At 36.4% G+C, this 25,769-nt stretch overlaps 2 protein-coding genes and 1 long non-coding RNA gene across 3 annotated transcripts; 1 reads left to right on the forward strand and 2 right to left on the reverse strand.

Moving 5' to 3' along the window:
- Positions 1-231: 231 nt before the first annotated feature.
- On the reverse strand, positions 232-4,598 carry LOC129952758 (EF-hand domain-containing family member C2). The gene is made up of 6 exons (XM_056065570.1): positions 4,397-4,598; positions 3,785-4,332; positions 2,230-2,500; positions 1,813-2,046; positions 1,234-1,749; positions 232-1,003 (listed from the first exon to the last, which is right to left on the reverse strand). Exons 1-6 carry the CDS (start codon positions 4,445-4,447, stop codon positions 353-355), a joined length of 2,271 nt encoding a protein of 756 aa, XP_055921545.1. The 5' UTR covers positions 4,448-4,598; the 3' UTR covers positions 232-352.
- Positions 4,599-11,437: 6,839 nt separating this feature from the next.
- LOC129950059 (2-hydroxyacyl-CoA lyase 1) lies at positions 11,438-23,341 on the forward strand. Its single transcript, XM_056061848.1, has 4 exons — positions 11,438-11,647; positions 12,034-12,229; positions 21,409-22,648; positions 22,714-23,341. The coding sequence occupies exons 1-4, from the start codon at positions 11,597-11,599 to the stop codon at positions 22,931-22,933; spliced, it is 1,707 nt and encodes a 568-aa protein (XP_055917823.1). The 5' UTR covers positions 11,438-11,596; the 3' UTR covers positions 22,934-23,341.
- On the reverse strand, positions 11,559-12,107 carry LOC129950060 (uncharacterized). Its single transcript, XR_008782081.1, has 2 exons — positions 11,967-12,107; positions 11,559-11,812 (listed from the first exon to the last, which is right to left on the reverse strand). It is a non-coding gene; the product is annotated as an uncharacterized LOC129950060 (long non-coding RNA).
- Positions 23,342-25,769: the final 2,428 nt, after the last annotated feature.

Genomic DNA, 25,769 nt, shown 5'->3' on the forward strand with positions numbered 1-25,769 from the left:
ATTTCGAAAATCGGAAAAAGGACCAGGACGGTTGAAATGTATATATCTACACGTTGACACATTCACATCAAGAAATTTTAGTTAACACTCCACTCCCAAAAATTCGGTGCCGGCTCTTAGACTAGTTGATAAAAATGCAATCTCGATATTTATGTAGCCAACATTTATAGAAGTCTTTAAAATTAGGAACAATCTAGAATTTTGTAAATAAAAATAACCATATTTTTATTTGTAAGATTGTTCAATATTTTATTTATAAAATGCTTAACTTAAATTTTTTTCAACCATCAATTGATTATTATTGACAAACAATTGATTTATTTCTAAGTGGCTGGGAGTACAAAATCTTACATTAATTCGATTCTTCAATTAATTCCTTTTCCAATCCCAGATGCTGTACAAAGCAATCCCAGTTCACTAAACGACCCTTATGAAGGAATGGAATTTTTGGACACAGTTCGAATGCGTAGTTTATAGGTGGTATATCTGATGCTGGGTTGCAGCTAACATCCACAAATGACATGAAATCACAAACTTCTATCTCCCCCATATCATTGTGATTCAAAACCTTAAACATATCGTCGATAAGCTCAGTTGTAAATGGTAACCGACAACCTGTGATTATTGAACGAAGTGTACTTTCCGATATGAATGATTTATGCGATGGATTAATATGGTGAACGTGCTCTTTGAGATGATCCATGTCGTCCCACAGATTTCGTCGGATTTCCAAATGAATTGCAGAACGTACAGTTTCGCGATTACATGACGAAGGAGGTTTTTGCTCCGCGGAGTAGAATCGGCAAAGTGTAATTATTTCTTGATCGGTGATATTGTTTCCAAGAAGTTCAATTAGATTTTTTTTCAGTGTTTCATAACTGATTAATTTTGTTTCCGACTCACTGAAGCCTTCTGGAAGATGTTTTTCAATAAAGTTCTTATAGTTGTGACGAAGAGCTTCGCGTATTTTGTGCATTATGATTTGAACATCGGCTAGAGGAAACTGGAAAACAAATAAAACAATTAACGTTATTTTGTCTTTGATAAATTTGTGTGTTTCCAGCAACACTGTTATGCTTTTAATACAACCATAAACCTACGTACTTTTAAAGAACAAATTTTAACAATTGAAAGTTCTTTTAACAATACATAACATTTTATTTTCATGATAAGAAGGTTCAAAAAAGCACGTTTGCTAAACTTAAACATTTTGTATTTTGTACCAAAACTTACCTCAAATGGATGTGACTCCATGTAAATCAATGTATATTCATCCGCCGAAACCAACGAAAATATATGGTCCTTTAAATTAACCGTCGCTCCGATATAAAGATGATGAGGCCTATAATACTCTGGTCTCTTACATGAAAACTTTTCTTGATTTGGCAATAAAATACGTCCCCGTTTCAAGAACGTTCCGCCCAAAAATCCTGAATTTCTCTCAGCGACTTCAAATATTTGAATAGTATCATCGGAAAGATAATACGATACAACGAATACTCGTTCACAGTTTTCACGTATTGTCGAAATCATTTTTGCTCCAAATCTTAAAATAAATTTATCCAAAGTTACAAATTTCTTGAAATCTCCCTGTGGAGGTTTTGGCTCAACAGAAATGCAATTTCCTTCAGAATCTTCATAGGAACCCCATCCATTGTAGGGAGGAAGCTGTCTTTCCCTCATTCTCTGAGCAATTTGATCTTCATAGTGGTTTGGTAATGGTAATGGGCTGAAATCCTCAAGTCCATACTAAAATGAATTGATTCTCATGAAATTGAAATAAACTTGAACATTAAATTGACAATGTAACACCTTCTTTCTGTAATACTCCATTGTAAATGAATCGCAACTTGTCAGTACAACATTTCGTCCGTAAACATTTAACACAACTCCAATTTGAAGATCTTTGTCTGTATAAAAGGCGAAATCCTTTTTCCCAGTCCCGAGAATATCGGTAATATATCTTCCAGTTCGAAGACCACCTCCAAGGACGTTTAAAATCGTCATTTCAGTTTGTTCCCCGGGGAGATGTAACCCTTGTCCATCCTTAAATATAGATTTTTGTGTATAGAAGTTTAACAGTGACAATGCAAACGAACAGGTTATTAATTAAGTTGCTTCATAAATTTATTGAGATTACTTGTCCTCAATTGTTTGCAATAATATAATATGAGTACTTCTAAAAATTACTTTTCTCTAATTTTATTGGTGTTTAGTCTTTCTTCTTACCTTTGGTAGCTTTCCGCGCTTAAGAAAAGTTGTGGGTCCATCCCTTCCAGAGTTAACAGGAAAGATTTCCTTTATATCCATTGTATCATCCGAAAGATAGTAGCATAGCTCTAAATTGCGTACATCACCGAATTCAGAACGGTCGTCCCAATAACATTTGAACCTAAGTACCTTTCTATCGAATTGCAAGAACTGAGCAAATGCATGCTTCCTGTTTGTTGGGGCAGAATGTTTGATGACTGATCTCTTTCTATGTTCTATGGTAGGATCTCTGAAACAAGAAAAAAAAATTGCCCGTAAATTATGATTCCGGGCAGACAACAAGAAAAAATGACAAATCCAATGAGTAGGCTGCGGAGGCAGAAAAAGTCAATTTTGACATTAATACAATAAGATTGTCAAGAAATAATTCCAAAGCCATCCGCAACTAATTCTTCGGATTCTGCTGTTGTCAACATAGACATGTAAATTGTAACTGTTAACTTAAGATAAAAGTGCAAAATTTTAAGTAATCTATTGTATATTTCTTAACATTAATAATAGTAAGCACTTTACTTGTGACTCCAAAATGTTAAAATTTTCTTATCGTTTTGCTAACTAGTAAATTGCTTATTCCTTTTTATTAAGACGACATGAGGGACTTAAAAGTAAGGCAAGTTTCTAGTAGCTGATTGACCAACTGCTAAAAAATTGACTTCCAATTAAGGCAACATTATGTAAGTTCAGACAACATAAGGGACTTTATTTGCAGTCAACTACAATCGTTGAACCTAAATTTCAACCAAGGCAGCTAGTTAGTTTTTTAAGTGGGATACATTTTAAACTTGGAGCTCTACTTCACGAACCTATACCTTCAGTTCATCGTACAAAAACTATCAAAAACATTGTTTACAAAAAACTTCTCAGGCCAGCTACAAGTCCTTTACACTTGCATTTTGTATTGTAAACAAATATTATTTATTCCTTTTCTAAAACATTAAATGCAATTATGCAGACAATAAATAAATCAGCTTTCATTTGAATGAAAAAACATGATCGATTGTCATTTTGACATAAGTTGACTTGACTTGATAATAAGTGGGATTTTTCTAGATTAACTTTTAAGTCAACTTTCCAATAAATTTGACTTAATTGGAAGGCAAATTTTTGGCAGCTCGCCAATCATTTCCATAAATGGAAAGTTAGCTGCAAACTTAGCTACGAAACCATCTCTCAACTATGAAAAAAATTCTGCTTATGTCAAAATGGCAGCTGATCATGTTAAACTTTTCAACTGAAAGCTGAACTTTATTACCCTGTGTTTTCTGTAAAAGGGTTTCTGGTCAAATGGGAAAAGGAATAAGTAATATTTCTTTACAATGGAAGTCGTGATAAAGTTGTATCTTGCCTGATGAGGGTTTTGTACACAACAATAATAACTTTTGTAAGTGTGACACTTGGAAAACCAACTAGTTGCTTTGAATAAAATACACGTTCAAAGAATGCTGTTCAGTGGAAATGAAGTCCCTTATGTTGTGTGAGCCTGCAAAATTTCTATAAATACTTTATTACTTACAATGGCATGTCAACTGGATCTGGCACAGGAATTCCAGCTCTGTTTAAAAAATGCCGTGTGAACAAATCACAACCAGTAATGTGATAAACTCGATCAAAAATCTGAATGTTTGTGTTCACATTTAAATCCAAAATTGAAATACATTCATTTTCACATGGTGCTGGCTTTGGTACCCGTTGCTTGTGTACCAAACAACCTTGCGTTATTCCTGAGTTTTCTACTTTAGGTTCGGTAACTTGAATGGTATCATCTTCAAGAAAATAACATATTTTGACTTTTCTTACAAGATACGGAGCATGATAGACCTCTTGTAGAGTTTCCTTGAAATAACCATCGAAGCAAAGTACTTGCTTATCGTAGGCCACCCATGTTGGAAGTTTAGGACCAGCTTTCGGTAAGTCTATTGACGGAATTTCCGGCGGAGGGCAGTTTGGATCAACAATCATACCCCTAGGATCAACAAGTTTGGGGACTTCTCTGTCGGATAGCATTCCAATGCCATAGTAATTGAGTAATGATTGTGATTTGGCAAAGTTCGATTTTGTAAGCTATAGGTCCATACAAAAATTAATTGATTGTACATTTCTAGAAGTACTTCAAATTCCTACTTACATCTCGGAACTGTGTGCCAGGTAATAAAGGCATTCCAGGTATTCGCAACATTTTAAGAAATGTTAATAATCTATTGTTTTAAAGTTCCAAAAATGTAAAATTTGTGTTTTAAATAAAATTAATGATTGTGCTTCAATTTGTCGAATAATTGATACTTTTTGAAGCGTAAACTAACCCGTATAAATGAACAAACAAAACATAACTATAGTGATTTCTGAATGTTTGAGTTCCCCTTGAATCAGCTTGGTAACCATTTACTATATTATTAGTGAATACATTTTGTTTTTGTTATTTTTTGAAATTCAATTCTAGGATAAGTTGAATCCTGTGGTTCTATTTTGTTCGTAAGTTCTTAATGGTGTCTTCCAAATTAGTAGTTATCCAAGTATAAAACCTTGAACACCGAACGTGACATAGCCAAAAATAGGAAAAACTTTTAAATTTCCACACTTCTTTCGTTTATTCCTGTTTTTATGCGAAACATTCTACGATTACAGTTAGTATGGATTTTGTTGCAAATCATCCACCGGTGATCTCATGGTTTATCTGGAGAAAGTAAGATTATTGCACTTGATATTTCAAGGATTGAGTTTGGCATCAAGCTCAAGCTCTGTTATAAGTGCTTTTGGTAATGATGAATCTTTTCTTTGTTGGGTTAGAAATTACTTTTCGGACCGTTCAATTCAAGTAGTATTGGACGAGTTCAAATCTGATATTCACAAAATAAACGCTGGTGTGCCCTAGGGCTCCGTTTAGTCTTCGATGCTCTTCCTAATTTTATAAATTATCTTTTGTCTGAAACTTCTAAATAACTATATTGTTTCGCTGATGACTGCTTCCCCCCCCCCCCGCTTTTCTTATTCGTTTTTAGAATCTCATCGTTGTTCTTCGGGTGTGGACAACCAACGGCATTGTATGATAGGCTCATTAAATTCTGATCTTGACAGGATTGTACAATGGGGAATCAAAAACCGTGTATAGTTAAATGATTCGAAAACTCCATGTTTTCGACTGTCGCAAATGCTTAACCCTCCCCAATGCCACTATCCATGAGTACTTGCATCAAGGAGACTGAACAGCTATGAGTCCTAAATGCTTCTAGTTTGTTACCCCTTCTGATCTGGCTATAATTTATAAAGCCTATATTCGTCGAGTACTATTCCAATATTTGGGCAGGTGCTTCAATAACCCACTCGAGTCTCTTGGACAGAATTCAAAAGAGAGCTCCAAAAATGGTAGGCTGTTGAAATCTAAAACTTTTGCATCTCTCGAGCACCGTTGTTAGTAAGGTTTCATGTCTTTCAATATTTTATCGCTACTTTCATAAGCAATTCTCTAATGAAATAGCCAGTTGTATGCCTCCCCTCAAAAGTACAGAGATTCTTTTTTTAGTAGCACTACACGAATTTGGAATACTTTACTACTCAATATTTCCCGCTCATTACAATGTGCAGGCATTCAAACCCAATGTGCATTGGTATCTCCTTTCAAACCTATCCTTCCTTCCTAATTTTTCGCTCATTATTATAAGGGTATTAATATCCCCTTAACTTAACTATTTATAGTAAGTTCAGGAAAAGCTTATTAATAGTTCAAGTTTTTAGCCTCGAGTTCTCAACGCAACTGACCCAAATATTCTTTTTATTAGTTTCATAATGATACATTTCGTCATCATAAAAAGTCCCCGTGAACAAAAACCTGAGGTATCACAGGGACAGGAAGGGATTGAATATAAGACCTCTGGAATGACAGTCCTACTAATTAACCATTACGCCACGGCTACTTGCTGTGCTCTTAATAACTTTAAAATGTAACCTAATATCATAAATATTGCGTTGTTGAGTTACATTTTTGTAAATAAAACCATCTGCGGATAGAATTTTCGACTTTTGCTCGAGCCTCTAATATACATGTTGGTACCATTGATAAATGATAACTCTTGTGTATCTAGAAGGCACATTTACAGAGTCTGTTGGTAAGTATTTAGTTTGTTGTTTGGCTTTTTTCAGTGAGCAGCATCGTAAATGTCTCTTAGCTGTTTATTCCAGTAACCCATGGTCTTATAGGTGTACAACCATCGCGAGATTATATAAGGACGGCACTTAGTTTCAACGGCTTTTACTTCACCTTTTGTATACAAAACTTAGAGCCCAGTTATAGCTTTCATTGAAATCGATGTTTGACGGTGTTTCCCTTTGAGTAGGAATACAAATTATATACTGATCGATCGGAAATCACACAAAGGATTTTTTTTTGAGGAAAAAAAGTAATTGCGCATTTATTTTTCTCTAAAAATGTATTTTTCTATTTTCCGAACGGACATTAATTTTCCTGAACAGCTGATACTTTATGTTCAAAAGTAAAACGCATCGTTTCACTGATTTGTGTTTCAATTTCACACAATTCCAATGACAGATTTCTATCAGTAAAAGTTTTTCGGTGGATTTCAATCAGGATTTTTTTTTTTAAATGACAAACATTTTAAGTGATAGCTATAAACGACCTGTCAAAAAAATTCCAATGGTTGTTTTCAATGATGAAAACCAATGATAGCTAAAACTGGTGCTTTCAAACACCATTTCGTAGCTACGGAGGAAGTAAAAAACAGCTGTTTCATGAAAGCTTTGCATATACAATCTATAGTATTATCAAGGAGCTGTTTTCTGTTACTTTCGCTGTAGCATCAAGGTGGTGTTGTAAATTTTAAATACAAAAAACTGCATAAAAAGTTGTAGGAATGTAAAAGCGTAAATAAGCGAAAATAAAAATTTGTTAAAATCGATCAGTTTGGCAAGAGAACGATAACACAGGCGACAAGATATTATAACGGATTTGTATAGAACAGTTAAAACAAGCTTTTTTACTATGGGAGGGGGGAGTCTATTTCCCCCCGTTTAGGCAAGAGGGCCACTTTAAAAAATATTATTTAAAATGTAAAAAATAACAGTAATACTTACAATTATGTAAGTATAATACATTTTTTTAAAGCCAACATTCTGTTCCAATTTTCAATTTTCTCAAAAACTAGAAGACATAAAATCATCCAGTTTTCAGTTTTTCATCAAAAACAAATAAGAGCAATAAATTCTAAGAAAAAACAATAGTAATAATAATAAAATTACACTTTAAACCTTTTTTTAAACTTTTTTTGCAAATTTTGAGATTAAAACAATTTTTTTTTTCAATAAGTATGCATAGTTCTGACTTGATTTAAAAACTAGCTTATAGACCAAAGTTTTGCTTATAAAAAAACGTATAAAATTTAGTTGTAAGTATAACCAATATTATTTAATAATTATTTTTCATTTAACGTACATACAAAAATAAAACAATAAACCACGCCACACCAAATCAACTACAATAAACCAAAAACAACAACCAACCAACAAAAAAGTATTACATTATCGTGATAAGCCAACTCAACATACCACAGTGAGTACCATCCTTCACTTTCCCTTTTCTCGTTTTGCCACAATATGGTCTCTGCCTGCACCAATTCTTTTTTCAATTTTAAATTTTTCGTGAATAAGCAAATCATTCACTATTGCTTCCTTTATCGAAGCCCCAATCTAGACAGAGTGTCAACTTCTCGTGAATTTGATGCTTTGTCTGATTCCATCCAAAGAATTGTTTCGTCCTATCCTCGCACTCAAATCGTTGTTACGGGCGATTTCAATGTACACAATCCTCATGGCTTCAACATTCTGGCCAGTCAACACCAGAAGGAGTGTATTCTGAGATCTTCGCTGAGTTAAACAACCTAACTCAGCTAGTCAACGAGCCCACTCGAATATCGGACGTGGTAGGTCGAGCAGAAAACACTCTTGGCATTGTTTCTTACCTCTGACCCTGGTAAGTACACTATTAGTGTTCTATCTCCTCTAGGCACATCTGACCATTGTGTCATATCAGCAAATTTCTCGTGTAAAAACTCTCCAGTTAAAGAAAGAGCTCCTTAGAGAACCGTTTGGCAATACGAAAAAGCCAACTGGGACGGTCTCAATAATTACTTCAGGATCAGGATCTTTAACTGGTCACTATGCTTCCTCGATAGTGACGTTGACGCCAACACTTATATGATCACAAGTTTGATTCCCTGGGAATGAGAACTTTTATCCCGAATAGGGTTAAAAGCATCAGGCCTAAGAAAATCGCATGGTTCGATGCGAGCTGTAAAGAGGTTATTAGGGTCAAGAAGGTAAGTTTCCGTTGTTTTAAAGCCAATCCAACTGAGGAAAACCGGAATAAGTTCAAACAAGCCAGGAAGACCTGCAACGCCCATATTCGATGGACCAAATTTTTACATGACCAAAAATTACGACAAAAAATACTGGAATGTCCCAAAGGCAGTAAAAATGTTTGGTCATTTGCAAAAAACATGAGGAGTTCTTCCACTTCCTCGGTTCCTACGCTCGTTTGTTAGCTCCTTAGAGAAAGCAAATCTCTTTGCCAGGCAGTTCGCCGCAAATTCAACGCTGCCAGTGAGTGTTATGACTCCGCCTGTACTTGATAGAGTTAATGATTCTATGGGGCAAATCTTTTTTCGCACTCGTATTGTAGCGAGAGTTCTAAAAGATCTTAACATAAATAAATCTGCTGGTCCGGATGGTATCCCCGCTATTTTTCTGAAGAGGTGTTCTTCATCGCTGGCAAAACCACTGCGTAAGCTTTTTCATCTGTCCTACTCCTCAGGTCTCGTTCCGAGCGGATGAAAAACCGCATTTGTCCAGCCTATTCCCAAAAAAGGCGAATCTTCCTCACCGTCTAATTACCGACCGATTGCACTTACGTCCCTTCTTTCCAAGGTCATGGAAACGCTGATTAATTATCAGCTCAAAAAATATCTTGAAGATCGAAAGCTTCTAAATGACCGGCAATACGGCTTTCGTAGCAATAGGTCCACTGGTTATCTCATGGTTCATCCCACCGAACAGTGAAGCATATTTTTGCTTCGCTTTGGAGAAAGTAAGATTATTGCACTTCATATTTCAAAAGCATTTAATAGGGTTTGGCATCAGGCTCTCTTACCGAAAATGCATGCTTTCGGTTTTCATGAACCCCTGATTCATTGGATTAGTAATTACCTTTCAGATCGTATAATACTTAGATTATATATATTATTAGATGTATTCAAGTCTGAAAACCACAAAATAAATGCTGGTGAGCCTGGGCTCTGTTCTATCTCCAACACTCTTTCTCATTTTTATTAATGATGTCCTGTCTGCAACTTCTAATACAATGCATTGCTTCGCTAGCGATAGTACTTTTAGCTTTTTATATTTCTTTTCAGACTCACATCCCTCTTCTTTTGATGTGGAACTGCAACGACAAAATATGAAAAGTTCATTAAATTCCGACCAAAACAGTATTGTACATGGGGATTAAAAAACTGCGTGGAATTTAATGCTTCGAAAAACCAATGCTGTCTTGTATCGTTAAAGCTAGATACACCCCTCTTGCCATAATCCATGGATGGCACTTGCTTTGAGGAGACTGAACATCTTGATATTCTCGGTATGTGTATAACCAACCACCTTTTGTGGAACGATCACATACGCGATGTCGCCAAAAATGCCGCAAGATGTTTGTGTTTTCTAAGGCGATGCAAGAAGTTTTTCTCCTCCTCTGATCTAGCTGTTATCTACAAGACTTATATACGGCCAAAGCTTCGAGTATAACTCCCATATCTGGGCTGGTGCTCCTGCAACTTACTTAAGCCTCTTGGACAGTATTGAACGTATAACATTTAGATTGATTGGTGATATTACTATCATAAGATAATTTACGTCAATTCAACATCGTCGAAATGTTTCTTGTCTCACCCTCTTTTACCGTTATTTTAATGGTTAATGCTCTAGAAAAATAGCCAGCTGCATTCCTCCCCTTAAACAGTTCAACCGTAATACTCGCGCTTCTAGGAATGCTCATCAATATACCCTCGAGCCCAACTTCGGTCGTACTGTCAAGTACAGAGATTTGTTTTTTAGCCGTACTATGCGAATGCGGAATGCCTTGCCACAATATGTCTTTCCCAGCTATTGCAATATTCTGGAATTCAAAACCAATGTCCACCGACATCTTCTTTCAAACCCTCTCTCTCTTTCCTAGTGCTCACACTGTGTCTACATAATAAGGGTAATATGTCCCTTTGAGTGTGCGCTTATAATAAAAAAAAACATACATTTTTAAATTGTCCATACCGCCTAAACGGGGGGAGATAGACCCCCCTCCCATAGTAAGAAATGCTTGTTTTTAACTGTTCTATACGAATCCGTCATTAAACTTTTTCGCCTGAGTTATCATACTCTCCCCATCAATTTTTTAATAAATGGGTTGAAATGGAATTGAGAAGTATTTCTAGTAAATTATTGTGGTTAATATTTATTTTGAATTCGATATTCGCTCATCAAAAACATCGCTTAACATAAACGGAGTAAGGAACGAAGTTCACTTTTATGAAAACTCAGTGCTTAAACTCTGAAACTACCTCAAAAACAAAAACACGCAACTTAAATGCTACATAACCAGGACACTGTTTTCATATATTTGAAAATCCGGAGTTCTCTGTGATTTAAGAAATAAAAACTGACCAAACAAGATCAAAGAGATCGATTTGTTTGCTCAATGGAAATCAAAACTACAATTAGATATAACTACTCTATGGACAAATCTATCGAGATTAAATTCACCCATGCAAAATCTAAGAACAAAATTGAATTCGAGACTCGAATACACATCAAAAATCCATCCACAGGAGAATTCTACTTTACCTTCAATCGACCGTAATTCTACTGCCGATGTTGTATTTGTATTGCATTTAAAATCGTTCTAGACAACGAATGACTCTTACAAGAAACGTGCCTGTTAAGAAAGAAAGGCAAAACTGTCTGTCGCGTGCCTTACTGTGGTAAGCAAGCTTATAACAACCGGCGTCAACTAACATAACTAGCCGCGCGTCTACTGTGTTGAGACAGTTATTCTTTTGTTTTTGGATAGTCTCTGGTTGAGTCAAAACGTCAAACAAACAGACAGCTGTGACTGTTCTGTCTACTGTCTGCCTGTGCCCATTTCGACGTGCTAACAAGTGTTTTACCTTTTAGCGTCTGTGAAAAAATATATTTTTTCTTTTTTCTCCTCGAGATAAATAAATTTTAATTTGAAAAAAAAAACAATACAGAAGTCTAAACAGCAAAATCAACAATGGCCGAAGTCGATGCAATCACAATTATCGCAGAAAGTCTCAAGGCTCAGGTAATTTCGCCGAAAATTAAAATTTCATTGTCGTCCTCCATGTTCCCATTATTGTCGTACTCGTTTGCAATTTTAATTCGTCCAATCCACCCTTTTTTTTATTAATCAAAATAAATTTACGAACAAAGTTCATATAATCCACATTAACTATGTGCATGTGTGTACCTGTAATATATTTGAAACTTTATCGACTTGATTTTGATATGATTTTTGATAAGAAAATATAAAAGTATGTAGTATATAAATATTATTTACAAAGTTATCTCAGTCTAAAGTAATTTATTGTCGTCGATGAAAATTTGTTAACACCTCAACTCACCAGGGATGTTTCCATTGATCTTTGACCATGTTTTTTTTTTTAATTTTTCTTTGTCTCTTTGGGGTAGGGTGTTGAATATGTTTTTGGCATCATCGGAATTCCCGTCGTTGAGCTATCGATGGCATTGCAGGCTGCCGGCCTTAAATACATTGGAATGCGAAATGAACAAGCTGCATGTTATGCTGCCCAAGCTATTGGCTACTTGACAGGGAAACCAGGAGTCTGTTTGGTTGTTTCCGGACCAGGACTGCTTCATGTGACAGGTAATTACAAAACAACAACACTAAACTTATGCAAATATTACAAAAGAATTTTGCTGTAATTAAGCTGGTCTGATAGAGACCTTCATATTGAGTATATCTATAGATACCTATAATACATTTATTTACATTACTCGTAGGTAGGTAGATAGGTTTAGGTACATAAAAATTGCAGTAGGATGTTTATAATATTGTTTACTTCTGTGTTGTTTTTAAAAACAAAATGGTTAAATGTGTTTTTCTCCCATTGGTGAAACTTTTTACTTCATATCGGGTTTTTCTTTATACGATTTTATTATTGTTTGTTAGATAAGCTTCTTTTTTAATTATATTCATCATCACGATCAAGTTTATATATAAATATATGTACAATATAATGTATATAAATATTTTTATTACGGCTTAATCTATCCCCTAGAAGTGCAGACATCATTGTTTTGTTGTTTGACGAAAATTGAATTGAATTGCAAATTCTTAAATGCACATGGATAAAATCAGAGTTCATAGATGTACAAAGAGTACCGCAGTTAATGAGAAAAACAATTATTATTCCATTTTTATGAACGTTTATTTTTTGGAGAGAAATCTTGCTTCAATTGTTCAAACTTTTTAATATAGTAGATCTCTTCTTTGTCAACACTGGGATGCTTTTCTAAATCCTCAATAAGCTCTCATGTGTTTTATGTAGCACTTCGTCTGCTGACACCACTTACTTAAAAAATCCTACGATTTCACGAATGTGAACCAAAAGAAGTAATCAGAATACGCAATGGAATACAAAGGCAAGTCCAAGAGATTCTGAGATGGCGTCCTTTCGTAGACACTCTAAGGCCAGTTTAATGGCCCAATGTGATACCGTATGAATCTTGAGGACTTCTTCTAAGTTCAATGAAAGCAGTAACGAAACGTGAAGGACTGATAATGTTTATATGATTGAGATCAATACAGAAGAATTCTCCTAAGTAATTCTTGCGTTCTTAAGTTAGAGGGGGGTATGTACAGAGAAGGTGAAGAACTGTTTCTTCCTCTCTCTCATTCATACAGCTTCTCCAAAGACATTTGAGAATATGCTTTCCTATTAGACAGTGCCCGGTTATGACACCGATTATCGAGCTTATATGCAATCTGCTTAGAGATATCAAGCACCTTGATCGCTTTGAATCTAGTTTAGGCCTGATGTTTTTTGTGACCTGACAAGTGGTGATGTTATTCCACCTTATGTTTGCCTTCTTCCATAACAATAGTTTACATGTAGCGAGTTATATGCCAGCATTAGGCAAACGTGGTAGAATGGGTTTTACTGTACCATTTCTGGCGACTTGATTTTCCTTACAGTTTCCTGGAAAGTCTTTATGCCCACTACCCAGCAAAAGGTGTACGAGGTTTGTTTAAAAAGTACCTGGAATTTTTAAATTTCGCTGGTGTGGAGAGTCCGGAGGTCAACATTTGTTTTGTATTGTGTTGGTATACATGTCCCTAAAGTATAATGCAATTTTCAGCTATATTCACTGTTGACTTCGTCTTTGGTTTTTGCTTGTTTAAACAATGTTCAGGAGCTGTTAAATGACGTCAACGACGAACCAAGTTTGCTTGAAAGGGTCATAACTGGTAATGAAACATGGGTGTACGGTTATGACATCGAAACCAAAGCACAATCGTCCACCTGGAAGCATCCAAAGTCACGTCAAGTTTGATCAAATGTAAAGGTTTTGCTTTCAGTTTTCTTCGATAATAATGGCATAGTGCATCAAGAGTTCTTTCTTACCACAAGGTCGTACGGTTAATAATGAGTATTACCTTGAAGTAATGCGACGTTTCCGTGAAGCAATCCGAAAAAAAACGCTCAGATTTGTGGAAAAACAATTCATGGCTTTTGCACCACGATAACGCACCTGCTAACTTGTCGTTGCTTGTTCGTATTTTGTTGACCAAAAACAATACAGTAGTCATGCCCCAACCTCCATATTTACTAGATATGGCTCAGTGTGATTTTTTCCTGTTTCCAAAGTTGAAGAGAACCATGAAAGGACGGCGTGGGGTTTTTCCTCCATTGAAGAAATAATGGCCGAATCGCTGAGAATGCTCAAGAACATGCCAAGAAGTGAATATCAAGAGTGCTTCGAAGATTGGAAAAAACCCTGCCATAAGTATATTGTATCTGGGTTGGACTACTTTGAAGGGGACCAAATTGGTGTAAACGAATAAATAAATATTTTTTTGAAAAAACGAAAATTCCGGGTACTTTTTGAACACACCTCGTAACTGTTGTGCCATATTCATTAGAGACGATCGAAAGTTATGGAATGTTATACAGTTTATACCGAATTACAAAAGGCTTTGATATAATTGCACCAATCCTTGAGGCAATTTTTACGAGCTGTCTTTACCTGGTCCATGTTCCCTCGGCATGGAGAGAAGTTAAAGTTGTTTTTATACCTAAAGCAGGTAAATGCACCCAAGACAATCCTAAAGATCTATGACCTATAAGTCTATCATCATTCCTTCTTAAGACCCTGGAAAGATTGATTGATATCCATTTAAGGGCACGTATCGATACAAGACTTCTGTCTTCGTCTGAACATGTCTACTGTAGAGGTAAATCGGTGGAAACAGCGTTACAAGTGCCTTTAACAACATGGACACATCTGCAATCACATCTGCACTGACATCTCTAAATGTAGAGAGTTCGCTTCGGGAGTTAATTCATTTAATGCTTACTAGCAGAATAATTAACTCAAAACTGGGCAACTCTTCTAGCAGACGATTCGTTAGTAGAGGGACACCGCAAGGTGGTGTTCAATCTCCTCTCCTCTGGAACCTAGTGGTGAATGAAATCCTAACTAGTCTGGATGCGGAGGGTTTCAAAGTGATAGCCTATGCGGACGACGTTGCTATAGCAGTTTCAGGAAAGCATCTTAATATCCTAAAAGAACTCTTACGAAATGCCTTGGACAGACTAATACTTTGGGCTGATCGGTGTGGACTGGGTGTTAACCCACACAAAACCGATCTGGTCTTACTTTCGAGGAGATACAAAATTCCATTTGTCAACCCTCCTTATATTAAAGGAATCCAATTAAAATTCTCAGGCGAGGCTAAATACCTGGGTCTTGTTTTAGACAAAAAACTAAATTGGAAACGAAACGTACAGGAAAGAGTCAAAAAAGCTACTGTAGCTCTCTTTTCTCGCAAAAAAGCTTTTAGTAATAAATGGTGTTTACAACCCAGAATCACGCATTAGCTATACACATTGGTAATCAGACGGTGTGGCAGTGTGGTGGACTGCTTTAGAGAAAGGTATAAACAAGGATAAGCTAAATAAAGTCCAACGTTCAGCTTGCCTATGTATAAGCGGATCGCTCACGACCCCGTCTGCGGCACTGGACACCTTTCTCTACCTTACACCTCTTGACATATTGAGCAAACAAATAGCTGCAAGCTCTGTTATTCGCCTCAAAACTTCGTGTCAGTGGACTAACAACAACATTGACCACTCCGTAATTCTTAGGTACTTAGAATCAATTCCAAAGCACACAGACTACACCATCCCCCAACTAAAATTCAACAGAAACTTCCAGATTTCTATACCAACCCGATCTTTTTGGGAGGATAGGACATTCTTGGAAGATGAGTCAATCCATTTTTACACAGATCGTTCAAAAACAAAAGAAGGGGTTGGTGGAGGTGTGTGTACTGTGAATGACTAAAATTAAGTCTCTCATTCCGCCTTCCCAATAATTGTAGCGTGTTCCAGGTGGAACTTTTGGCGATGAAGGAAGTCTTGTCCTGATTCAAAGAAAACGTGATATCAACATCCGAAATCCGTATTTTCTCTGATAGCCAGGCCGCTATCAAATCTCATAACTGTCGATCATCTCTAATGGAGATGGCGTAACAGTTTAATATTCAGCTTTGCTGGGTGCCGGGCCATAGAGACATTCCAGGTAACTGTAAGGCAGATGAACTCGCCAGGAACGGTACAGTACAGCCCATCCTACCACGTTTGGCAAGTACTGGCATACCAATCGCTACTTGTAAACTGCTGCTAATGCAAGATGCTGTGTGGAGGGTAGGCACTAGGTGGAACAACATCACCACGTGTCAAACCACAAAAAAAATATGGCCAACACTGGATTTAAAACGCTCAAAGTGCTTGCTCTCTCTAAGCAGATCGCATATAAGCTCGATAATAGGTGTCATAACCGGACACTGTCTATTAGGAAAGCACGCCACGAGACTAGGCGTATTCTCAAATGACTTTTGCAGAAGCTGTATGGACGAGGAAGAGGAAGAAACGGTTCTTCATCTTCTCTGCACATGCCCTGCTCTAGCTCGAAAACGCAAGAATTACCTAGGAGAATTCTTCTTTAACGATCTAAACGATCTAAATCATATCGGGATAATCAGCCTCTCACGTTTCGTAAGGGACTCAATCTGGTTCCATTGAGCTTAGGAGGAAGCCTCAAGATTCATGTGGTATCACAATGGGCCATTAAATTGGCCTAAGTGTGTCCGTTTCCATCTTGGACAGCCACTATAACCTAACCTATAGAGTTTATAGATACAGAGATTTGATAGCGACTTAACTATTTGAGAAAATATGGATATCAGATGTGGATATCATTTTTTCTTTAAGCCAGGACAAGTCTTCATTTACCGCCAAAAGTTCCGCCTGGAACACGCTACAATGATTTTTAAGGCGGAATGAAAAACTTAATTTCAGTCGTTCTAGGTACACACCTCCACCAGACTCTTCATTTATTTTTGATCCATCTGTGTAAAAGTGAACTGACTTGTCTTCCAGGAGTGCCCTACCCTTCCAGATATAGAAATTTGGAAATTTCTATTGAAGTGCAGTTGAGGATGGGGTATGACTTAAGAATTTTGTAGTGGCCAATGTTGTTATTAACCCACTGCGATGAAGCTTTGAGGCAAATAGGAGATATTGCAGCTGTTTGTTTGTTAAGTAAGTCAAGAGGTGTAAGGTAGAGTAGGGTATGCAGTGCCGCAAATGGAGTCGTGAGAGGCGATCCGCTTATACATCGGCAAGCTGATCGTTGGACTTTTTTTTATTTTTTCGCTGTTCATAGCTTTTTCTGAGAACTTTAGTTGTATTACGTTAATAAAGGGAGTGTTAACAAATGGAATTTTGTAATTCCTCGAAAATAGGACTTATTCGGTGTTGTGTGATTTTGGTATTAGTTTGTCTAAGACATTTTGTAAGAGTTCTTTTAGGGTGTTAAGATGCTTTCCTGAAATAGCTATAGCACCGTCATCCGCATAGGCAATCACTCCGTAACTTTCGGCATCCAGACCATTTAAGATTTTTATTACCACTAGGTTCCAGAGGAGAGGGGATAGAACACTACATTGCGGTGCCCCTTTTCTAACGAATCTTCAGCATTAAATGAAGTATCTCCACTAGCGAACTCTACGTTTAGAACTGTTAGTGCACATTTGTACACATTGATAAAAGAGCCTTTATTGTCATGGACAGCAATCATACTGAACTCTCTATGATGGAGGAAGTATTCGATAGTGCAAACTAGTTTGGGTAACAACGTTTTCACCAATTAGGCCTTATAATACGCATGTTAAGAAATCTTCTATCAAAATTTGTCCTTAAATGGATATCAATCAATCTTTCTAAGGTCTTAAGAAAGAATCATGTATGATAGACTTGTGGGTCGTAGATATTTATTGTTCAGGTGTTGAGGGTAGATTGAATTCAGGCTGATAAGGAGTAATAAGTCTAAGCAAAAAATGCAGAAACCTCATTTTTAAGAGACGTAAAGATAAGATCTGTTTATCAACTCCTACTCTCATCTCCCCGTGGTGAACATCGGGTGTCTATTACCTCAATTAGAGATTGGGTTCCAAACCAAGTTGAAAGTTGTTGGGGTCAGCAAACGAGAGAGAGGGGAGAGGTGTTTCCACTAAGGCACCTCTCCTTATCCAGGCGGCAGCGGAGTAAATCCCGAGATGGAATCAACGGTAGCGTCTACTATTCCAGTAAGGTTGAACTACTTAGTGAACAATTTATAGGGCCTCTACGACTTATTCGAGGCCCAGGCCTATAAGGAGTGGTTTTTCCGGCTTTCCCTTCCTTTGAGTTTTACTAAGGATTTGGCCCTCCAGTGGTGACACCTGGCCACGTAAAAACATCATAGTTGCGAAGCTCCAACAAGCCTCGGATACGAACTGATTTACTTTTGACAACCTACGCAAACGAATTAAGGACAACGAACTTTGAATATGCACGTGGAATGTTAGGTGCCTTAACAGACCACGTGCGGCCGAAGAAATAGCGGAGGCCCTAGACTGCTATAGAGCAGACATCACCGCCATCCAGGAAATACGATGGGTAGGGCTGGGCAAAAAGAGGATGAAAAACTGCGATATTTACTATGGTGACTGTTACCACGAAAACCAACAGCGCATATTGAGATGCGGCCACACTTAGACGGGTACAATCGCAAGAGATCGCCAAATCCTTTTCCGACCGAGTTACATGTTACCTCTCTCAAAGTTCTCTGCCGCAAAACACAATGTATCGAAAACCAGTAGCAACATTGCTAAGATGCAATCAGAGAAGTCGCTTCTGATGTGCTGGGTTTCAAGCAGCCACCAACAAGGAACCCCTAGTTTGATGAGGAAAGTCGGCAGTCAAATGAAGCCAAACAACAGGCACGCAAAGCGGCGCTGCAAAAAAGGATGAGAGCTGCTCATGAGCTCTATGAGCAGAAGAGGCGACTTCTCAGAAGAAAAAAGAGCGCATGAGAAGCGTGCGGTCGAAGATGTTGAGAGGTTTAAAATCAGGAATGAAGTATTGTTTGCCCGTTCCTGAAACTGCACTAACTATAGAGGAATCAGTCTACTTGACATCGCCTATAAAATCTTCTCTGCCGTAATATGTGAACGTCTAAAGCCCATCGTCAACAACCTGATAGGTCCTTATCTGTGTGGTTTTAGACCAGGAAAGTCCACAGTCGATCAAATATTCACAGACGAGCTGTATAGAGCCATGTCTAGTTTTGGCATCCCTGCGAAACTCATACTGCTTCATAAAGGTTGTATACACCTTAACAGAACCTTTCGATGTCGAAATAGGTTTTAGACAAGGTGTAGCGCTGTCATGTGATTTGTTTAGCATCGTACTTGAAAGAATAGTGCGGAGCTCTGGCGTCAACGCTAGAGGCACTATCTTTCAAAAGTCTGTCCAATTACTAGCATATACTGATGACATTGACATAATCGGAAAAAATCATCGTGATGTCAATTGGGCTTTTGTGAGTATTGAAGCAGAGGCGGCGAAAATGTTTTTAACGGTTTATAACGGCAAAACAATGTACATGCTGTCGTCAAGAAAGGACATACAACACCGATGTCTTGGTCAAAACGTCACCATCGACAGGCGTAACTTTGAGGTAGTCAAGCGTGGACTATGCCAAAAGCGGATGAAATCACCTTGGGTCGGTTCGAAAGAAAAGTTCTTCGTGTTATCTACGGTCCCGTATGCATCGAAGGAGAGTGGAGGAGAAAATAGAACGACGGGCCGTACAGCGACGTAGACTTAGCCAGAAGTAAAAGTAAAACGTCCAATGACTAGATGGCTGGGTCACGTAGAGCGCATGGAAACCAATGCTCCAGTCCGGAAAGTCTTCGAATCCACACCCACAAGACAGCGCAATAGAGGAAGACCGCGGATCAGGTGACGCTCACAAGTGGAAAGTGACCTCACCCAACTTGAAGCGCGAAACTGGAGACATCTAGCTAGGGACCGAGCTGGATGGAGAAGTTTGTTGGGTGAGGCCCTAGTTCACACAGGACTGTAGCGCCACCTTAAGTAAGTAAAGGTAAGAAAGGTTAATCTAAAGTAAAGTTGCATTCAAAATGATCATCAATTATCGAAAAGGAAAAAGAACTCCTTTCAATAATTGTATGAAGAGTAGCAGGCTAATCCGAAATAGTATAGCAGGAAAGTAACTCTTCGTCTTTGGACTCAAGCGGAACCTTTCTGCAAGGTTTAGTTTTCATTGTTTTGACACTTTTTTCCAAAATTTAGTTTGGTACACTTTTTCAAGATTCGCCCTCACTAGCTTTTAGGTGTTAAACAATTAATAAATGTGAACAACTCGCTACATTGAAGGTCTACAAAAAACATAAATCATCTAAACAGTAAAAGCTACAACCTCTAATAGGTGCCTTCAAACAGTAAATTTGCACTGTATCACAGGGTTAAAGCTAGATGCGGGCTTACGCAGGCGACTTCGACATCATCGGAAGATCCGAACAAGCTGTACACCATAAATAATACAGATTGAGGATATTAGAAAAAAAAAGTACATTTGCCAAATCTTACCATATAGGTTATATGACACTGGGCAGGTTCAGGCGACAAAAGGGACATGAAAGTAAGGCAAGTTTCTAGCATTTGATTGGTCCGCTGCCAAAAAATTGCCTTCCAATTAAGGCAACTTTATTGAAAACTTGACTGGAAAGTTAGTCAAGACAAATCTCCCTAACTATTAAGTCAAGTCAACTTATGTCAAAATAACAATCGATCATGTTTTTTTAATTAACTGAAAGTTGAACTTTTTTCCTCTACGATTTATTTATTTTCAATTTCATTTAATATTTTGTGTAAAAGGATTTCTCGTCAAATTGGAAAAGTAATAAGTAATATTTCTTTAAACTGAAGGTAAAAATTAGGGAAGTAAAGTTTGGAGTTTGAAGTTTATACCACTTGAAAAACTAACTAGTTGACTTTTGTCAAAATGTATGTTCAAGAAATGCAGTTGACTGCAAATGAAGTCCCTTATGTTTGTCTGAACATGTCCAGTTTTACACAATTTTAAAAGATTAGGTAAAACTTTAAAGTTTTGCGTTTTAATCAATAATACATATACACTTATTTTATTATGGAAATTTATTAATTTTTCTTGAACTTTTGTTGGTTATCAGTTAATCCCAAAACGTCTTGTGAGCTACAAACTTTTCTTTACCTTTCCGTTTTCGCAAAATACGCATAACCGCTGATGGCAATTTTTAAGAAACGGAGATGACCTGGGTTGTCTCATACCAGGCACGATTTCAGATACATATTTTATCTTTTTTTTTAAGCATGAGTATATTTTTCCTAAATAAAACATATGTTCTCTCTCTCTTTTGAATGTTTTCAGGTGGCATGGCAAATGCTCAAGTAAATTGTTGGCCTCTACTGATTATTGGAGGAGCTACAAGCGAAGACCACGAGGGCATTGGTGGATTCCAAGAATGCCCTCAAGTAGAACTAACTCGTCCGTACTGCAAGTATGCTGCCCGGCCACCAAATGCTTCCCTCATTCCAATGCACGTAGAAAAAGCTGTGAGATATGCTACGTACGGTCGTCCCGGCGTTGCTTACCTAGACTTCCCTGGCAATCTGCTGCAATCAAAGGTGAAAGTTGAGACAGTAGCACCGGTAATCGCGCATCCAGCACCACCACTTGTTTATCCCGATCCAGAAGATATTCGTCGGGCCATGAGGTTCCTTACCACTGCCAAACGTCCTTTAGTCATCATTGGCAAAGGAGCAGCCTATGCCCATGCAGAGAATATTCTTCGGCACTTCATAGACAACACCAACTTGCCTTTCCTTCCCACTCCAATGGGAAAAGGTGTGGTTTCAGATACAGCTACTCAATGTGTATCATCGGCAAGAACTTATGCACTTCAAAATGCTGATGTAGTTTTGCTGCTGGGCGCACGTTTGAATTGGATTCTTCATTTCGGTCGTCCACCTAGGTTCGATAAAGACGTGAAGGTTATTCAAGTGGATCTGTGCCCCGAAGAACTGCACAATAGTGTAATGAGCAGTGTTGCTGCACAGTCAGACATCAAACCGTTTGCTGAGCATCTTTTCGAACAGATGAATGCTGTTAATTATGTTTTTTCGTCAGACAACGACTGGTGGAGGGAACTCAACACTAAATGTCAACAAAACAGGGAATCAGTGCAAAGAATGTCCCTCAACACTGAGCCTCCTCTAAACTACTACACCGTGTTCCATCACTTGAGAGAGTTGATCCCCAGGGATGCTATAATCGTCAGTGAAGGCGCCAACACCATGGACATTGGTCGAACAATGTTGCTTAATATACTTCCAAGGCATCGCCTTGATGCTGGCACATTCGGAACGATGGGCGTGGGCCCCGGCTTTGCTATTGCCGCTGCATTGTATTGCAGGGATCGTTTCCCCGGCAAAAAGGTTGTCTGCGTTGAAGGCGATTCTGCTTTCGGCTTCTCTGGAATGGAATTGGAAACAATGGTGCGTTATAATCTACCAATTACAATTGTCATCGTCAACAATAGTGGAATTTATGGAGGTTTTGAAAAGGAAGTTTTTGACAGTATAAGATCCGCTGGCGATTTAACACAAGTGTAAGTCATTTATTTGTCCTTTTTCTTGAATTTGAAATTTTGTCTAATCAAAAATAATTTTTCAGAACTCCTCCATCGGCTCTTGGTGTTCAGGTACGATACGAACAAATGCTCCAAATGTTCGGTCTCCAAGGTCACTTCGTCAAGGAAATTCCCGAATTACAAAAGGCAGTTAAAGAAGCCCAACAATTGACTGATCGCCCAACAATTATTAATGTTATCATCAATTCATCGGCGGATCGCAAACCGCAAACGTTTAATTGGCTGACGGAGTCAAAGTTGTAATTTTGTGGTCGTTTATATAACTTAAAGCAAAGCAAAACAGAAAACTATTATTCGTTCCACTATCCCTAGAGTTATTTTAAATATTGTATTGGTTTAGGTATAACGTTCAGTTTTTGTACTTTATATGTGATTTTGTGTTTTAATTTGTTCTTCGCTCATTTTTTAACATTTTCTAACTCTTTGGCAAATTAGTTCAATATGCAATACGAGTTTTTTTAGAAATATTTGTTTAAAAATAAAAACGCAATACAAAATGCATTTATTAAAAAGAGAGAAAAAAAAAAAAAAACAAAAAGAAAAATCATAAATTATTTTTGATTAGATACTTTAATTTTATTATGAATATAAGAACTTGATAATAAGATAAGCGCATTGTTTAAAAATAATAAAACACGAATTTTAACATTACTTTTTTAATTTTTTTTATTAATATTATTATTTAGTTTGGACAGGCAGGTGGAGGAGTCAGGTAAGTCATGTTGCGAAAATAGATTTGATCAAGTTTTCTTTTTTAGTACACTTGAGAATGTATCAGTGGCATATTGCTAATGGAATTAATTATTTGCAACATGTTAATAAATTGACAAAAACAATTTACTTGAACTAAGAAATATAGAACATTAAAAAATATGATCATTAATTGTGAATGGATGCGACGCTTAGTTTCACTACCGCTGACGTACTTCAAGACATTGAATAAATTTTTTTATTCTGATAAATGTAATAATTATATTATCTATTAGCAATAAAGGAATTTATAATAATTATTGTATTATTTATTAACTGTTTTAAGAGTAATTTCTTATTCGAAAGTATGTTCTTGGCATTTTGTTTCCAAAAAGTTAAATCTGTCGAAATTTGAGTAGGTAAACATTTTATGAAAAATACGCGAGTTTTATACTCGTTTATACAAATATGAACAGTATTTTTTACATTTAAAAGTAAATAAATATTTGCAACAGCCGGGCCCAACATAATAAATACATAACAAGGCTCGAAAAGTAAACAAAATACTACCCAAAAATATCTACAACTTCCTTCCTTATGAATACTTTATAGCTGAACAAATAATAAATAATTTATTCAATAGGTACCTATTTATACGTCATTTAGTTTTTTTTTAAATAATTAATCACTTGGTTAGAATATACAATAAACTTTATTATCAAACAAATTGTTTTTAAGTCAACTCAAGTGTTTTTTTTAGGTTGCCAAGTAAGATAGCTTTTCTTAGATTTTAGATGCATTTAACAGCTGACATACACCACTTTCTATATGATCTTCCAAATCGGGACAAGAATATTTCCTTACAAAGACTTTCCAACATAACTTAAGAAAATCGTTTATCGTTTATCTTTTTATATCGTCGATTCCGAGTCTATTAATCCCGCCCGAAATGGATCCCTAATAAAATGTGAAGTTATTTAGCCCAATTTTCAGGCAAAACAATTCTCTAGGAGACTTATTCTTTCGAGAGTAAAATTCTATTGAATATTCCCTAAGAGACAATTTTTCTCTTCAAACTAGCGAATGAGCATTTTGTATGTTCGAAACAGCTGCCCCGAAGTATTTTACACAAGCATGGATGCAATAATTTAAGAAAATATTGAAATTAATATTTAAAGAAAATTGTTTGAAGAACATCAAAGCACAAGGGGCTGTTAGAAGAGTCTTGAGGGAAAGTTCAAACCCTCTGGAGTTGCCTCAATGGTTGTAAGTACATGTAAATAAAAAAAAGGTATATTTTAAATTAGTTTCTCTAGTTTCATTAAACTAGACTTGATTAATAGGTTCAAAAAATATGATACAGTTAACAAGGTTTTCTTCAAGTATTTGCTTATTTTGAACGTTTTAAATGTGTGGGCAAAAACTAGCGCCAAAAAATTAATATCTTGAACAAATCTGGTAGGTATCGATGCGAGACACTTCAGTATACAAATATGGAAATAAAAAAGATATCATGACATATATATAAAAATTGAAGTCTTCCGTATAGATGATATTTTCAACAACATAACTATCTCAAGCTCTCTTTGAATTTCTGTAGTCTCCCGATTACAACCCAAATTAAATTTTTTGGGTGGATCTGAAAAATCTTTAGCCTCTAAGACTTTCAACAATAAGACTAACTATGGCATAAAGTAAAAAAATAATAGAATTAGGTTCCGGTAAGTAAATGACAAAACTTGTTGAGGGGCTTTTGGAAAAACAAAACAAACATTTTTTAAATTAAAACTGACATCTTAATTAATTTTTAGTATTTTAATATTCACTATTGTTAATAAACAAATTTTTAAGGAGGAAAATATTTTGGAGAAATATGCAAAATTATACCTACAAATTAAAGAAGTGCTCGTACCATTTTCTGAAATGTTTAAACATTTGTTGATTTCTTTCTTTCTCTATTATTTTAAATAAAAACAAATCATTAGAAGTAAAAAGTCATTAGAAAGCCACTGCGTAATATATTCTTTTGAAAACAAAAAGTAACAAGTTTTTATTCTCTTATTAGTTATTTGTTTTGTAGGTTTTCGTATTTTGTAAAAAAAGTTGTAAATTTAAGTTTTCCTTAAAAAATTGAATAAAAGTTACCAATAATATTTTGCTCAGTTTGATTTCTATATCTGTTTTTGGTCCCGACATTTTTAGTCGAAATCCAAGTTTTTACCAATTCTAGCATCATTTTTTTAAGTTAAAAATACAGACTGGATTTTTCTTAGAACATGTCAAAATAAGTATTTTGTGCATAATATTATTCTGGACATATTATTCTTCTATTCGATAACAAACAAGCCTCACCGCCTGAGAGTGCTACCATCGCAAGAGAAATTTACTA

Source organism: Eupeodes corollae, chromosome 3, assembly GCF_945859685.1.
Source record: "Eupeodes corollae chromosome 3, idEupCoro1.1, whole genome shotgun sequence".
Lineage (NCBI taxonomy): Eukaryota > Metazoa > Arthropoda > Insecta > Diptera > Syrphidae > Eupeodes > Eupeodes corollae.